This window comes from Sorex araneus, chromosome 3, assembly GCF_027595985.1.
Source record: "Sorex araneus isolate mSorAra2 chromosome 3, mSorAra2.pri, whole genome shotgun sequence".
In the NCBI taxonomy this organism is placed as follows: Eukaryota; Metazoa; Chordata; class Mammalia; order Eulipotyphla; family Soricidae; genus Sorex; species Sorex araneus.
Window position 1 is genome coordinate 110,228,804 of NC_073304.1, and position 16,526 is coordinate 110,245,329.

Sequence of the window (16,526 nt, forward strand, 5' to 3'; positions counted from 1 at the left end):
TCATAATAAGCAACAGAAAATAAATTACCTAGCATCTGCCCCTGCCCCTTCACCAGGCTTGAATAGTGGTAAGAAAATTCAAAATAATAGTGATGGGAAGGTGTAATGGTGGTGGGATTGGTGTTGAAACAATGAATGTAATTAACTAATGTGAACAACCTTCTGAAAACAAAATTAAACAAAAAATAAATAAAAATCGTTAACATCAATATTAAAAATATAAACCAAATATTATGTACACATGAGTCATAAGCAATAGCATAAATAGTTGACAAGCAAACAATCATGGAAATCAAATTGCCACAGAGCCCAAATCAACATAAATGTCAAATAAGTAGCACTGCATTGCATTGTCGTCCTGTTGTTCACCGATTTGCTCGAGTGGGCACCAGTAACGTCTCCACTGTGAGACTTGCTACTGTTTTTGGCATATTGAATACTCGGGTAGCTTGCCAGGCTCTGCCATGAGGGTGGGATACTCTCGGTAGCTTCCTAGGCTCTTTGAGAGGGATAGAGGAATCAAACCCAGGTCAGCCGCATGCAAGGCAAATGCCCTACCCACTGTGCTATGGCTCCAGTCCGTCAAATAAGTAAAGATATAAAATAGACTACATTTTAAAGTTAAAATTTCAGGCATTTATGAAAAAATTTCTTTAGAAACAAAATTACTAAACATGTCATCAAAGACACCAATTCCAGACTTCATTTAAAAAGAAAGAAAACACAACTTCAAAGGCAAGCCTGAGGTGTGAATGCAGACAGAAGCACACCAGGCCCTGGCTGCCAGGCTCACCTGTCCAGCCGGTGTAAGCAGAGCAGTCGTGCGGGTCTGCTGTCTTCAGCCCTTCTTCCATCTGCTGCAGAAGATCTTTGATTTTATTCTGGATCCGCCTTGTGAAACTCTGAATGATCTGAGACCATTAGAAGAAATAACATATAAAATTGCTCAGAGTAAGACAGTGCAATAGTAATTATTTTAGCTATGTCTAAATTTAGGTATATAAGACACAAATTACTGTACATAGTTGACCTAATTCAATGTTTCATTGGTTAGATTTTTCTTCACTTTAGTTTTTTAATAAGATATGGTAAATATGAATTATAAGTTGGATCACAGCAGGTAGGGTGTTTGCCTTGCACGCGGCTGACCAGGGTTCGATTCCTCCGTCCTCTCAGAGAGCCCGGCAAGCTACTGAGAGTATCCTGCCCGCACGGCAGAGCCTGGCAAGCTACCCGTGACATATTCGATATGCCAAAAACAGAGGGCTCAGGCAATATTTAGAGTCCATGAACATTAATGACATGCAATTTCACATCAAATGTTGACAAGAATGGAACCATATCAGTTCACATCTAGTCTTGCTTCTCTGCTGCTGATAAATGTAGAATAGAAGTTACATACACTATTGCTTTTACTCAGAATTCTAAGTGAGCAAATACTAGACACTCCATCTTGTTTTCCACAGCATTTTTAGACCTCTCTCTCACCCCTGCTTCTGCTTTCTCTCTAAAAGCTATGTTTAGTGTGGAACTAAGGCAAGAAGAAATAAGCAAATGACCGATGTCTCATCCCCTGCTGGCATGGCAGCAGGCTAAGGGCAGACCTTTCTCCATTGTGTTTTCTCGAGACTTTTGAAGAACAGGTCATGCCCCAGTTATTTCATCAAATTCCTCAGATTAGTCACTGCAGAACTAGGCCCTTCTCCCCAGCAAGCCCACGGCCCTCATCCACCTCCACCCACTCGGCCAACAGCCCTTTATAAAACGCAGCCAGCCCCGGCCCCTGCACCAGAGCCAGCCTCAGGCTAAGGTGGTCTTCTGGAACAAGCCTACTCATGTTGTTAGTCCCTGGAAAAGATGTGCTTTCCTCGCGCCAATCCCTGTCCCTCAAGTACTGGCCTTGGATTCGATGACAGGAAAACACTGAGAGTGGAAGGGCAGGGTGAGGAGGGGGATTCTCTGCACAGATCCAGGTAAGGACCATTCCCACTGCTCTTCATTCTTCACCTTGAGCTCCCATTGGACACCACCTCCACAGACTTTCCTGCAGTATCAGTCCCTTAGGACATGTCCTCCTAAGTACTTTCTTCAACCTCAAAGGTTTTCCCTTCCTTATTATTGTAACTACTACCATCATACACCTAGAGTAATGCTCACGGCTTTGACACAAGCCCCAGCCACCATCACCGTGTCCCCACGTGCCCCACTGTGCTTGCTGCTTCTCTCACCTCTCCAGCCTGCACACCTGCACCCCACTGTCCAGGAACAGTCCTAGGATTCGAGGTCACGGGTTTTTCATCATTCAATACTGTGGAGCTCCAGGAATTGTTTCTCCACATACCCAGAGTTTGTTCTTGAGAGATCAGCCACTGAATAAAATAGTCTGTCTTTTTCTAGTCTCATCTGTCCCTGTGGTTACTGATGAAAAGCCCACTAATCAGATTCCCTACATACAGTGTGTGTTGTTTTCTCCTTGCTCCTTTCAAGAGTTCCTCTTTATCCGCCTTAATTTGGGCTTTTTCTTGTGTTTATTCTGCTTGATGTGTGTTGGATATTTGTTCTGTAAACCACTATTTTTCAGAGAATTTCATCCAGTTTGTTCAAATACTGTAATCTCCCTCATTTTTTCTATTTTCTGTAACTGATGTTGCACAAAAATTGGGGATTATTTTTATAGCATTATTACAGTATTATTAAATAGGTGCTGAAATCCAGTACTTAATTTTATTTTTTATTTCATGTTGGTTAATTCCTATTTATCTATTTTTAAATTCTCTCATTTTACTGGATTCCATACCTCTGAATTCAACCAACTCACTTCTGTGACTGATTAAGCATGAGAATGGGGTCACGTGAATAGAGAAACATCCAAGTATAACTAACCCTTGCAGCCAAATGATGTCCAAGGCCATCTATGGTTCTCTCATATTTTCTGTTTTCTTGCTAAGATTTCCTAATTTCCAATCATTGAAAACATTTTCTTTTCCACAGAAACCAGTTAAAATAGTCACAAAAACATTCTTGTGATTTCACCACCAGTCTAACCAGAAAGTAGTTCTGAATGGAACTTGGCTAAATCTTTTAACTCTTGAGAATGTTTCCATTTTCTGTGTTCTCCACAGATCAGGGGGCTATGTGCTTCCTAAGGAATGCTAATCTAGAAGCTGCTTCTTTGCCTGCCCTATTTGCAAATTTAAATTTGGGGACAGCAACTCTGGCATTATATATATCTTTTTCTTTTAGCTGACCTTCTCTGAATCTTTTCTCATCGTGCATATTTCAAAAGCCTGCTAAATGGGCTGGAGAGACGGGGTGTAAGGCGTTTGCCTTGCAATCAACCAACCTTAGTTTGATCCCTAACCCCTCATATGGTCCCCTTAGTACCAGGCTGATACCTGAGCACAGAACCAGTTAAGTGGGACCCAAACAGACAGACAGACACATACACACACACAGAGCCCCCTCGCCCCCACTATCAGAAGTACAATCAGGCACAGCAGAGAGTTTTGTGTCCAGATCATCTTTCTTCTTCATCCCCTTCGTCATTCACCCAGCTACTCTCCCTCTAGTCTTCATTTCTGATTTCCGGCTCACCGAGCACCGAACCAGGTAAACCGCACTGAGCTTTAGGCCAGAAAGTGCTTCGAATGGTCCCTCTCTTCCAATGACACAACACAGCGGTATACAGAATCAGACACTACAGACTTTGAATACAATAAGCAAATATATTCTGGTCTTCTTCCTCTCTAATGCATTTGAGTAGTGGCTGTTTTACTTGATTTCCTAGTTCTATGGTTATTTTGTAAAGGGTCTTCCAATACCGCCTCATCCCATCCCTCCGGGAAGTCTGACCAGTCCAGGTTTAATTCCTGGTGTCTTTCAGGATGCCCCAAGCATTGCCAGAAGTGATCTATGGACACAGGTGGGGGTGGCCCCCACACAACAACAGATCTGGTGTGTGCAACATCTCGTGCTGCCAGGTTCCACAGGACTCTGACTGGCCTCCCTCAACCGCTCCCATGTTTTAGATCCATCGGATTACTCGAGCACTGCAATTAATAGTTCAGCACTCAGATACCCATTTTAAGATAAGTCATTTATTTCACAGAGAACTTAAATGTGGACATTTATAAAAAGTCATGTCATTGTATGGGAATTAAAGATCACGTTTCCCCTTATCTTTATCTAGTGAGCAAGATTATAATGGGCAGCCCCAACAATAGGTTCTATTAAGTGACTAAAACATAGCATTAACTTTCTAGATAGTATCTTGTGCTAAGTGTTATTCAAAATAATGTGAATTATAGTAATTCCTACTCAACTGTGATGGTGGATTTTATCTTTATGGAAAAAGTTGATTTAGAGTTCTAAAGCCACAGATAACTTTATGAAAATCTTTTAAAATGTACTTATTTTACAGACACATACAGAACAACCATAGAAGCAAGATATTTTACCCATCACAAAGGTGATGTAATTTCTACATACAAATAATTTTATTTTACCAATCTTGATCACTAGCAATGTTTTCAGGATTTGATTCCCAATTTTGATGATATAAATGTTTTCACTTTACATTGCTGTTAATGAATTGCCCAAAAGAATAACTGTGATTCTCCTAACCATTCAATGAGTTCTAATTCTAAGTTAATTAATGCCTCCTAAGTGCTACCTTTGGGTTTCTATCATTCATCAGAAGTGCAAAATAATCTACATGAGAAAAAAGAATACTGAAATACCGCCTTAATACCAGGTACAGCAGAACCCATAAGGTGGAAGATATCCCTCCTACATCCTTTTCCATCTTATCTGAGTCCTGCTTCTACTCTGAACAGCAATGCATTATGTCCCCAAAGGCAACACTGCTTTGTTCCCAAGTGACCCACGTGTGCCTCCTACTGGTTCTGACCAATGACACCTAAGTGAGGCTGTCAGGAGATCCTCACAGACAGCACCTCACCCCCACCCTTTTCTCCTGTCTATTATAAAACTGTACATGAAATCAGAAGCTGCAGGGAGCAACTTGACTTTCATACCAAAGACAGACAACCAAAAAATATACAAAAACTAATTGTTGAAACAATTAAGATTAACTGAAATGAATCAACCTAATAGGGACAGCTGTGTTTGGAAATTAATCAACCTTGTTGAAATAAATCAACCTAATAGTTGCTGCCTCTAGGCTTCCTATGTGGGACTAATGATTGAACTGATCCTTCCAAGTGGAGTTTTCTGCTTATTACAGTTAAACTCACATCTGAAAACATATCATCTTAGCTCTATCCTGATAACCTGGATTCAAAGCACATGCTCTATTCATCATAAATGCCACTAAAATACATTTCTATGATTTGTGGTTATTTATGCAAAACCCTTTTAATATCTGGCAGTTTTATTTTTAAAATATTTCTTTGCGAGGTAAAGGACCTATACAAGGAAAATTACAAAACACTACTTCAAGAAATAAAAGAGAACACTAGGAAATGGAGACACATCCCGTGTTCACGGTAAGGAGGGCTAACATTATCAAAATGGCAGTACTGCACAAAGCACTACACAAACTTAATGCAGTATCCTATCAGGATACCCACGACATTTTTCAAAGAAATAGACACAATACTCCTGAAATTCATATAGAACAATAAACCCCCACAAATAGCTAAAGCAATCCTTGGGAAAAAGAAGATGGGTGGCATCACCTTCCCCAACTTCAAACTGTACTACACAGCAGTAGTAATTAAAACAGCATGGTATTGGGTTAGAAACAGACCCACAGACCAATGGAACAGAGTTGATATCCAGTCACTGACCCCCAAATATATGGCTACTTAATCTTTGACAAAGGATCAAGAAATGTGAAGTGGAACAAGGAAAGCCTCTTCAACAAGTGGTACTGGCAAAACTGGATAGTTACCTGCAAAAAAATGAACTCTGACCTCTGTCTAATGCCAGGCACAAAAGTCAGATCAAAGTGGATTAAAGACCTCAATATCAGACATGAATCCATAAGATACACAGAGGAAAATATAGACAGAACCCTCCATAGCATTGAAGCTAAAAGCATCTTTATGGATGAAGCAGCACTGACCAAACAAGTGGAAACAAACATAAATAAATGGGATTATATCAAACTAAGAAGCTTCTGCACTTCAAAAAAAACAGTGACCAAAATACAGAGAGAGCCCACAGAATGGAAAAGATACCCACCTGATCACTGTATCACTGTCATCCGGTTGCTCATCGATTTGCTCGAATGGGCACCAGAAACATCTCTATTGTGAGACTTCTTGTTACTGTTTTTGGCATACTGAATATGCCACAGCTACCCATCTGATAAGGGATTAATATCCAGGATATACAAGACACTAGAAGAATTGTAGCACTGTAGCACTGTCGTCCCATTGTTCATCAATTTGCTCGAGTGGGCACTAGTAACGCCTCCATTGTGAGACTTGTTGTTACTGGTTTTGGCATATCGAATACAACACGGGTAGCTTGCCAGGCTCTGCCGGGTGGGCGGGATACTCTTCATAGCTTGCCGGGCTCTCCGAAAGGGATGGAGGAATCGAACCCCAATCAGCCGCATGCAAGGCAAATGCCCTACCTGCTGTGCTATCGCTCCAGCCCTAGTAGAATTGTACAAGAAAAAACTTTCACCCCCATCAAAAAATGGGAAGAAGAAATGAACAGAAGCTTCTTCAAAAAAGAAATACAAATGACCAAAGGCACATGAAAACTGCTCCACATCCCTAGTCATCAGGGAGATGCAAATCAAAACAACAATGAGATATCATCTCACACCACAGAGACTGGCACACATTCAAAAGAACAAAAGCAACCAGAGCTGATGTGGATGTGAGGAAAAAGGGACACTCCTTTACTGTTGTGGGAATGCCAACTGGTCCAGCCTTTCTGGAAAACAATATGTACAGTCCTTCAAAAACTAGAAATTGAGCTTCTATATAACTCTGCAATACCACTTCTGGAAATATATCTTGAGGGTGCAAAAAAGCACAGTAGAAATGACAGGTGTACCTATATATTCATTGCAGCACTGTTCACAATAGCCAAAATCTGGGAACAACCCAAGTGCCCTAGAACAGATGACTGGCTAAAGAAACTTTGGTACATCTACACAATGGAATACTATGCAGATGTTAGAAGGGATGAAGTCATAAAATTTGTTTATAAGTGGACAGACATGGAGAGTATCATGCTAAGTGAAATGAGTCAGAAAGAAAGGGACAGATATAGAAGGACTGCACTCATTTGTGGAGTATAGAATAACATCACATGAAGCTGACAGTAGGTACATGGGCCAGGAATATTGCCCCATAGTTGGAAGCCTGCTTCATGAGCTGGGGGAGAAGGGATCAGTAAGACAATGATGGTTGGAGGAATTGGTCGGGATGGGAGTTGTGTGCGAAAAGTAGATAAATGACTAAACATGATGACCTCTCAGTGTCTGTGTTGCAAGCCATAATGCCCAAAAGTAGAGAGAGAGTATGGGGAATATTGTCTGCCATGTAGACAGGGGGAGGGTGGGAAAAGAGGGGTTATACCAGGGATATTGTTGGTGGGGAATGTGCACTGGTGGAGGAATGGGTGTTTGATCATTGTGTGATTGTAACTCAAACATGAAAGTTTGTAACTATATCCAGGTGATTCAATTTAAAATATGTATTTAGTTCTTTGCACTTTTTAAATTGAATCACAGCAAACTACGATGTTGCAAATTTATCCATTACTGAGTTTCAGGTTTACAATGTTCAGGCACCCTTTACCAGCATTCACTTCCCTCCACCAATGTCTGCAGTTTCTCTGCCTCTTCCCACCTTGTTTTTGTGGTAGAACTTGGACCAGTTCTCCTGCCCTTAGCTTTTTATTGTTTTTTTTTTTTTTTTGGTCACATGCATCAATGTGCATGGGTTAGTCCTGGTTCTGCAGTCAGGAACTGCTCCTGGCAGTGCTTGGGGGACCATATGGGATGCAAATCTGTGTCAGCCGGCCCTGTGCCAGGCAAAGGCAAACACCCTACCTGCTGTACTATCGTTTCGGCCCCATTTTCCCTTTTCTTTATAGGAGCTTTCTAGTTCATCATGTTATAAGAATCTCACATAAAACAAAGTGTTTCATTTATACTAAAGCCAGAGTCTCTGAAAGAGGAAAATTTATTATGCTATAATTTATTTGCATTTGGTAAATATTTCTATACCAGAAGAAATTTTAGTTGGTTCTTTCACTTAAACAATATTACATTATAAGGGTAACACTTACTGAGCGTTTATATGCTTGGCACAGAGTGCTTTACCTTGTTTTCTAATCAGTCTTAACGTGATTATCTGGCTTTCCTGTGAGAAAACGGACACCCACGGTGACACTAACACTGAGAGTCTGAACTCCTCCTCATCTTTATTAGCCTACTAAATCCAAAGGCCCTGACTCCAACAGAACGTGCTTTTTGTGAAAATTGTTGCTTCATTCCACGTTTAACTTTTACCTTTAGATTTTCAAAGCACAAGTGTACACCCAATGATGCCATATGAACAATCTATCTACCTGCCAGAAACAATGGAACCGGATGGCTAAAGAATTCTGGAGGGTTCAACTCTGATGCTGGGATTTACTTTTTGTAAGGCCACTGCAACCAGAAAGAAAAAGTTATTTTCCTCCAAGCCAAGCAATTTATCCAAACAAGCCTGTCCAAGAGCATCACAAAACAAAACAATATTGCACTGAATAGTAACCATTAGCTACGCTTGTGAAGTGGACTCTATTCTTCCAAATAATGTGCAACTCATGATGGTAGCAGAGATAATTTCTCTTCTTCATTGTATTTTTCATAGTAATAAATGATAGACTAAGAACAAACTCTCTGGGTGAAAAGGCACAGGTGGACAAAAATACATTGGGTGATATTTAAGCACAAAAATTCTCAATTCTGTTCTTTAAAAAAAGTTTTAGGAAGTTAAATCACTCATTAATCACAACATTCTTTCTATAGAATAATTAGGGGAATAATTCCTCATCTCTCATTTCCTTTTTATTTTTTGTATGTAAAACAGTTTCATGCAGAGAAATATGAGGAGAGGGAAAGGAATAAGGAATGGGGGCTGGGGGAGAGAGAGAGAGAGAGAGAGAGAGAGAGAGAGAGAGAGAGAGAGAGAGAGAGAGAGAGAGAGAGAGAGAGAGAAAAACTTGCTAGGGACCATGGGCCTCTCCAGAGGGGAAAAGCCATCCTGTCATTTCTTCACACAAACACACATGATGAAGCTCCTCTGCCTTCACTGTAAGTCTTAACTTAAACAAGGTGTATAGATTCAGGTCAGCATATTCACAAGCTTTCTGTAAAACATTTGGAAAAAAAACTGAAAGTAGACATAATTTCAAGACTAATAACTGAAAGAGTAGGGAGAGAAAGTAATTTAGTAAAGATCATGACTAAGTTTTGTGGCTAATGTTTCATTACTTTATTGTCTGTTGAAAGCAAACAGTCCAGGCTCTCTGTGGTCAGACACTGCTGAGACAAAAATTGAATATAACTGGGTTCCCAGCCTCAAGAGTTCCAGATCTATGATACACATGCAACCTAACTATGCCGTAAATGAAGAATACCAATGTACAATAGATATATGAGGGTAAATGTAGATGGAGACTAACAGAAGAAGACACCTGTCTACATCTTCCAGATGACAAGCATGGCACAGAAGTGAGGGAAAGCATCTTCACCAAAAGCGATACAAGGAGTAACAGGTTTAATTGGACCAAGCTTCAAAGACTAACAGGCTAAGCAGCTGAAGAGACAGTACAGCAGGTAAGGCACTCACCCTGCATGCAGCCGACCTTTGTTTGATCCCCAGCCCCGCATATGGTCCCACATAAGCAGTTAGGAATGATCCCTGAACACAAAGTTAGGTATGACTAGAAGTAATCCCTGAACACAGATAGGTATGACCCCAAAACAAAAACAGAAAAGAAAGCATTACAAAGTACAAGTATGGTTAGCACAATGGCAATAAAATGTTTATAACCCAATCCTAGAGTCTGAAATGGAGAGTATTGTGAATTCTCTATATGATACTTATCCAATCACATGAACCTATAAAGCAGAGAACTTCTTCCACACTGGAATCGAAGGGATGTGGCAGAAGGTGAAGTCAAGCGAGGTATGCAGTGTTAGAGATACCAACTTGCTATTGTTGAAGGAAATACGAGTAGGAGCAAAACTCAGGTATGTACAAGCAGTATATAACCCTTGGCGGACAGCAACAAGAAAATATGGATGACACACCAACCACTGTAGCACTGTCGGCCCTTTGTTCATCAATTTGTTCGAGCAGGTACCAGTAATGTCTCCATTGTAAGACTTTTGTTACTGTTTTTGGTATATCAAATACATCATGGGTAACCTGCCAGGCTTGCCGTGTGGGCGGGATACTCTCAGTAGCTTGCCGGGCTCTCGAGAGGGATGGAGGAATCGAACCCGGATCAGCCGCATGCAAGGCAAATGTCCTACCCACTGTGCTATCGCTCCAGTTCACAAAGAAGTGAACTTGGCAACAATACAAATGACACTGGAAGCCAGGATCACCCCAGAACCTCCAGAAAGCACAGTCCTGCCTCACCTTATCAAACTAGAAGCACATTAGTCAGCCCACACTAGACATGACTTGTGTTTTGGACATATTATATTCTAGCACCAATCCTACCACCAGTATCAACTTCCCTCCACCAGTGTTCTCAAGCTCCCTCCCCTGCTACCCGCCTGCCACCCTGCCAGGCACATTTTATAAAGTTTGATTGTCTAATACAACTTTTTAATTAGCCCTTTCCAAGGTGAGGGACTACACAACTGTGATAGGAATCTTAGAAGAGGCCCAAAGAAGTTATCTCTGCATGAGGAGATACCAAGGGTGGTTTTGCAAAGGTGTCCACTGTCCCACAGTGGGGAGTGAGCAGATATCCCAACTGGGTCCAAGCCTGACAGTTCATATATGCAGGTGCAGTCTACTGGCTGGATCTAGCAGGCGCAGGCCAAAGATTGGTAGCCAAATGATAAGTTTGTTTAGGGGCAAAAGGAATTCGGGACATGTAGGATGAAAGAAGAAGGTAGTAGGGGAAATGGAGGAGAGGAGTTAAAAGCTATGAGAGGTCTTTGAACTCTCTAAGTACTAATAAAGCTGAGTAGTGAAGCTGTCTATATCTAGTCAGCCCCATCTGGTGGCAGTCCTTTGTGTGAGTACCCCACCAGGAGATGTCAGGTCCCTGCTGTCTGGATTAGGCATGGGGATGGGGCTTGGGGTAAGGTGTGGGGGCTTTGCCCACATGGCTATTCCTGGATTTTTCTCCCAGGTCATCTAATCCAGATGGTTTGGGAGCTGAGCCAGCAAGAACTCCAATAGTATGAAATTCAAAACCATTTTTTCTAACGCTGCTTTTGAGGAACTAGAAGTGCAAGAATATTTCAGAGATATTTTTAAATGCTTTTTTTAAACCATGATCTTAACTTCAAATAGGTGTTTAACATGCACTACTCCTACAAAACAACAGCTAAGCTTTGAAGTTATGTATAAATCATACTTCTGAATATATTTTAAATGCAGCGAGAGGCTGAAGGGACTGTATAGGGGGGTAGCTTGCCTTGTATGCTGCCAACCCTGGTGTAATTTCTGGCCGCTCATATGGCACCCTGTGCACTGCTATTAGTGTTCTCTCGGCATAGAACCCCTGAATATAGTCCAAATAGCAACCGGCCCCAAATAATAATAATAATAATAATATAATAATAATAAATAATAATAATAGGACCAGGAAAGCTTATGAATTTATTACATGCCTAATGAAAACTAGATTCCTGGAACTCATCATCTAAATTTTATAACCCAGACACTGTGACATTATCATACCACACTATAGTTGTGTGGGTGGGTGAGGGTTTCTCAAGGTTCTGGCTCCATGTCCAGGGATCACTCTTGACAGGGACTGAGGGCCATATGTAGCACTGAAGATCTAATTTGGGTTGGCCATGTATAAGGCAAATACCTTAACCCAAGTATTATGTATCAGCTAAGAAAACTCCTTCTCCACCTCCCCCCACCCCCCATAACTAGCAATACTCAGGCTCAGGGTTTACTCCCGATTGTCCACTCAGAAGTCACTCCTGGCGATGCTCAAGGGGACCATATGGGATGTTGGAATGAATGTGGGTTGTACTGTATCTGGCCCCAAGAAACAATTTTTCACCATCAAATATAGTACCAAAGCTCTCATGATTAAGTTTCAGTCATACAATGTTCCAACACCCATCCCTCTCCTCTTTCCTCCTCCCTCCTCTCTCTGTGTCTCTCTCTGTCCCTCCGTCCTTCCCCCCACTTTTGGGTTTTATACTTTGCAATGAAGATCCTGGGAGGCCATCATGTTTGGTCCTTTGCTCACTGTCAGCACACAACTCCCATCCAGAGCAATTCTTTCCAACCTTTATTGTCATAATGGTCTCTTTTCCGTCCCGACTAGCCTCTCTCCTGCCCTTGAGGCAGGCCTCTAACAGTGGACCATTGTCCTGACCCTTGTTTCTACTGCCTGTGGGGTTAGTCTCTATGTTTTGAAAAACAACATCAAAGAATAACTTGCCATTTTTTAAAATAAAAATAGCTTTATGACATGTTGTAATGATATACAAAAGCCATTCCCCCCCAATAATTCTTTCTTAGTTGAATAAGCCCTTTCCCTTTGGAGGTATGGGCTGAGAAAAGCCTATCTAATACTCTCAGACATCCTAATGTAAAATGCTGTGATGATTTATATAAATGAAGCTCTGGTCTGATTTTTAAATGAAGGGACTGATTTCCTAACAGTACATTCAACAAATAAAAATAAATGAAAGTAGCCCAATTATTACCTCAAAGTGAATTAGTAAAGAAGAAATGGTATTAGTAAAGAATAATATACCATTTACTGAAACAAATTTTTCAATAAATGGAGAAGGGTCCTTACCTAATTTAATCTGTGTGAAACAGTTTGCTTAAACATCTAAAAACAGCCCTTTCTGGGAGCAGGAGAGGCTCAATGGGTTAATGTGCGGTTTGCATGTGAGAGCCTGTGTTCAGTCCCTAGTACAAGGTAACCCGACCACCACTGCGACAACCTGGAGCATGGCCCAGACCCCGAGCACAGCCTGGAGTGGCTCCAAAAGAAAAAAAACAAAACATTCTTTCAAAAACAGATATTATGCCAGAGTGAGAATAGTGTGGGTAGTGTTTGCCTTGCATGTGGCTGACCAGGGTTCAATTCCGTGTGGTCCTCCAAGCACTGCCAGGAGTGATTCCTGAGAGAAGAGCCTGGAGTAAGCCCTGAGCATCACTGAGTATGACGCCCCAAAAGCCAGCAAAAATAAAATAAAATAAAAGCAGGTCGGGTATTAAGCAGGCGGGTTTTGCCTTGCACATGGTTGATTGCAGCATCGCATATGGCACAGGAGCAGCGCCAGAAGTAATCCCTGAGCACAAAACCTGAGCACTGCTGAGTGCGGCCCAATATTTACATTACCTGATCTGCTTGGGTTGTGCGAAACTAAGTAGCAATATAACCTAGATTATATATCCTGAACAGATCTACTCAATTCTGATGCAGTTACATCATTTAAATTAGCTGGTGATCCGTTCTATATCTGCAGGGGATATAGATCATAACCACGAGGAAGTTATTATAACTGCAATAAAATACATGGTCGAGGCGCAGGGTTCACAAACCCTTCACACACACACACACACACACACACACACACACACGAAGGGCGCAGGGTTCACAATACACAAACACACACACGAAGGGCGCAGGGTTCACAATACACACACACACACACACACACACACACACGTGCAGCGGCCCTCAGGTGCGGGGTGCCGCAATCCCCTCCTCGAGTGCCCACGGCCCGGCCCGCCTCCCGGGATCGCGGCAGCCGGGGACGGCGCGCGCGGAGGGCCTGCGCCGCGAGGCAGGGGGGGAGGCCGGGTCAGCGCCACAGACGGAGCCCCCGCAGCCCGCCTTGCCCGAGTGCGGCCGCGGCCTGATCCCCGGCCCCGCGCACGCGAGCCCAGGAAGTCTCGCGGAAGTCACCGCCGAGACCCTCCGCTCGCAGCGCGCGGCCTGGAAGTCTCGCGAGCACGCCCGGCGCGGCGTCGCGTGGCGCAGGCGGGTGACGTTACGCGGCGGCCCGGCCGGTGGGCGCTACCACCGCCAGCGCCCCCGCCTGGCGCAGCCGCCTCACCTGGCCGTCGTCCCGGAACGGCAGGCCGAGCGGGTCGGGGGCGGACGCGGGCCGAGCGCAGCCCGTGTCGTCGGCCGCCCCGGTGGCGAGCCCGGCGCCCGCCGCCTCGTAGTCCGGGAACGGGTTGGCGAAGGCGCGCTCCTCCATGGCCGCCTCCCCGCCCAGCTGCAACCTGAGCCGCTTGGACATGGTCTCGCCCATCGCCGCCGCGCGCCGCCGCCGCCGCTACGGCGCGCGCGCGGGGACAAACCTCCGCGGGAGCGCGCGCCCGGGCTCCGCGGCCCCGCGCCCGTCCGTGCCCGTTTCGCCGCCGCCGGCCCGCGGGCCACCGCGCCGCGCCGCGCCGCGCCGCCTCCTCCAGGCCGCCCTCCGCCCGGACGAGCGCCGGCGCCTCTGCCGGGCCCGCGGAGGGGGCGAGGGAGGAGGAGCCACCAGCGTCTGTCTTTTTGATTCCGATTGTCGTGTTTTCCTTGGAGCCGCCTAGGTCGCTTGAACAGGCACCCGGGAGCGGGGGTCGTGACAGCAGGTTTGGGCATCGCAGCCGGCCCAGAAGACCCCTCCCGTGGTCAGCCACCCAAAGCGCAGTAAAGAGGCAGGAGGCACACAGGCGGGGGCCCGTTAGTCTTGACCCTTCCATTCCTTTCCCTGGAGCTTTGAAGCCCAGGAGACGGAGCCCGTGGCCCCGCGAGGACCCCCAGCCTGCGAGCTCTGCTGCGTGGTGCAGAACCCTGCGGCCTGCAGCCCAGCCGAGCCCAGCCCGCCGCCTTTCCCTGCTGCAGGAATCCCCGCAGCGCCCTCTGCGCTCTGGCCCCAGGAGAGCCTAGAAGCTGATGCAGGGTCTGCTCAGTAAACTCCTCGAGCTCGGGCCGGAGTCGAAAACAGGGCTTTGCTCCGTGTCTGCTTTGTGCTCTTGTCCTGCGGGCCTTTCCTCCCTCCTCACTGACCGCAGCTGCCGTCCACTGAATCTGGGTCTCACCTGCCTGGCAGCACCTATCTACCTCTCAGGTGCTTCCGGCTGTAGCCACAAAGGGCACTGCGCAAACTCAGCTCCAAATTCTTCGCTGCAGCAGCACTGTTGGAGTCAGGAGGGGTGGCACCTGTCAGGCTTGGGTTCCCGGGTACATAGCAGTCGCGAATCCTATCAAGAGTTGCTCTCTGACTGGCCTTAGGAGAGGGACCAAAGAGCAATACCAGGCTGGGGGGTCTTCCATCTTGTAGCTCCCATCCCAGCCATCCCATTTTCTATTTTGACTGGATACCTTTCTGGCAGGTGAGATTTTAAATGACCAGTTAAACTAACTAGTTTATCTAGGTCTACTCCCTTTTACGTAAAACATAACACTGTGAGCACTGACACCACGTAGGGGCTGATTCCATCAGCCCCACCAGGCAGTGTAGAGGTGCGCGGGAAGTTCATTTGGTCTGTTCAGCACAGTTAATACTGGTACCCACCACCCAAATTCTCAGAGAACTGTGGACTCAGATTAGAGCAAGGATTGCTCTTAACAGGAAAAAGGAAGTGAGTCCTAACCTTGGTTTAGAAATGTCACCTTTACTCACAGAAAAGTTTCAGAGGAGTCAAAACAGTGAACTGAAATCATCTTTTCTAAAGAAATGAAGGAAATAGAGTGAGTGGGAGAGATGTCTTAGAACATGGCTTCTCCAGAACGGAAGCTTTTGGGAGATGGATATATACAACTTTTCCAAGTTGTCTTGGCCTGGAGTTCCCCACATACATAAAGGTTAATCTAGGTATTGTGACAAAGCCTTGGACTTCGGGTGGTTTTTCAAATTATTCTCATTACCTTTAGATTCTCCTGCAGCTTCTTTTTGAGGGAGCTCACCCTTCTTTGAGTGGTAATTCGTTTCTGATTCCAAGTAGTGGCTCATTTTCTTCCAAAGAGCTCATTATTACATCTCAAAACAATATTTGAGATGGTAGCCTTTGGGCTACTTCAGGTCTACGGTCCGCTTTCAGCTTGTATCTCCCATCCCGAGCGGGTCCTCTAAGCTTTACTTGGTGTTCCCTTCTCTATCTGAGCTGTCTTTTCCCCCAGCATGTAATGCCAGCTTTCAAGCTATGGAGTAATCCTCCTGGTGCTTATCTCTACTATTCTTGGGTGTTAGTCTCCCATTCTGTTACTTTATAATTCACAGATGAGTGCAATCTTTCTATGTCTGCCCCTCTCTTTCTGATTCATTTCACTACTCAAGATACTCTCCATGTTAACACCCACTTAATATGCAAATTTTATGACTT

The 16,526-nt window shown here is 44.4% G+C and overlaps 1 protein-coding gene across 1 annotated transcript in view; it reads right to left on the reverse strand.

The window, feature by feature from the left end:
• The window catches only part of LANCL2 (LanC like glutathione S-transferase 2), a 43,122-nt gene extending 28,535 nt beyond the window's left edge, over nucleotides 1-14,587 (reverse strand). The window contains exons 1-2 of the mRNA XM_055130607.1: nucleotides 14,267-14,587; nucleotides 794-911 (exon numbers count right to left, since the gene is read on the reverse strand). Coding sequence (XP_054986582.1) covers nucleotides 794-911; nucleotides 14,267-14,467 — 319 coding nt within the window. The 5' untranslated portion in view covers nucleotides 14,468-14,587. The remainder of the gene's footprint in view (nucleotides 1-793; nucleotides 912-14,266) is intronic.
• Between the last annotated feature and the right edge of the window lie 1,939 nt (nucleotides 14,588-16,526).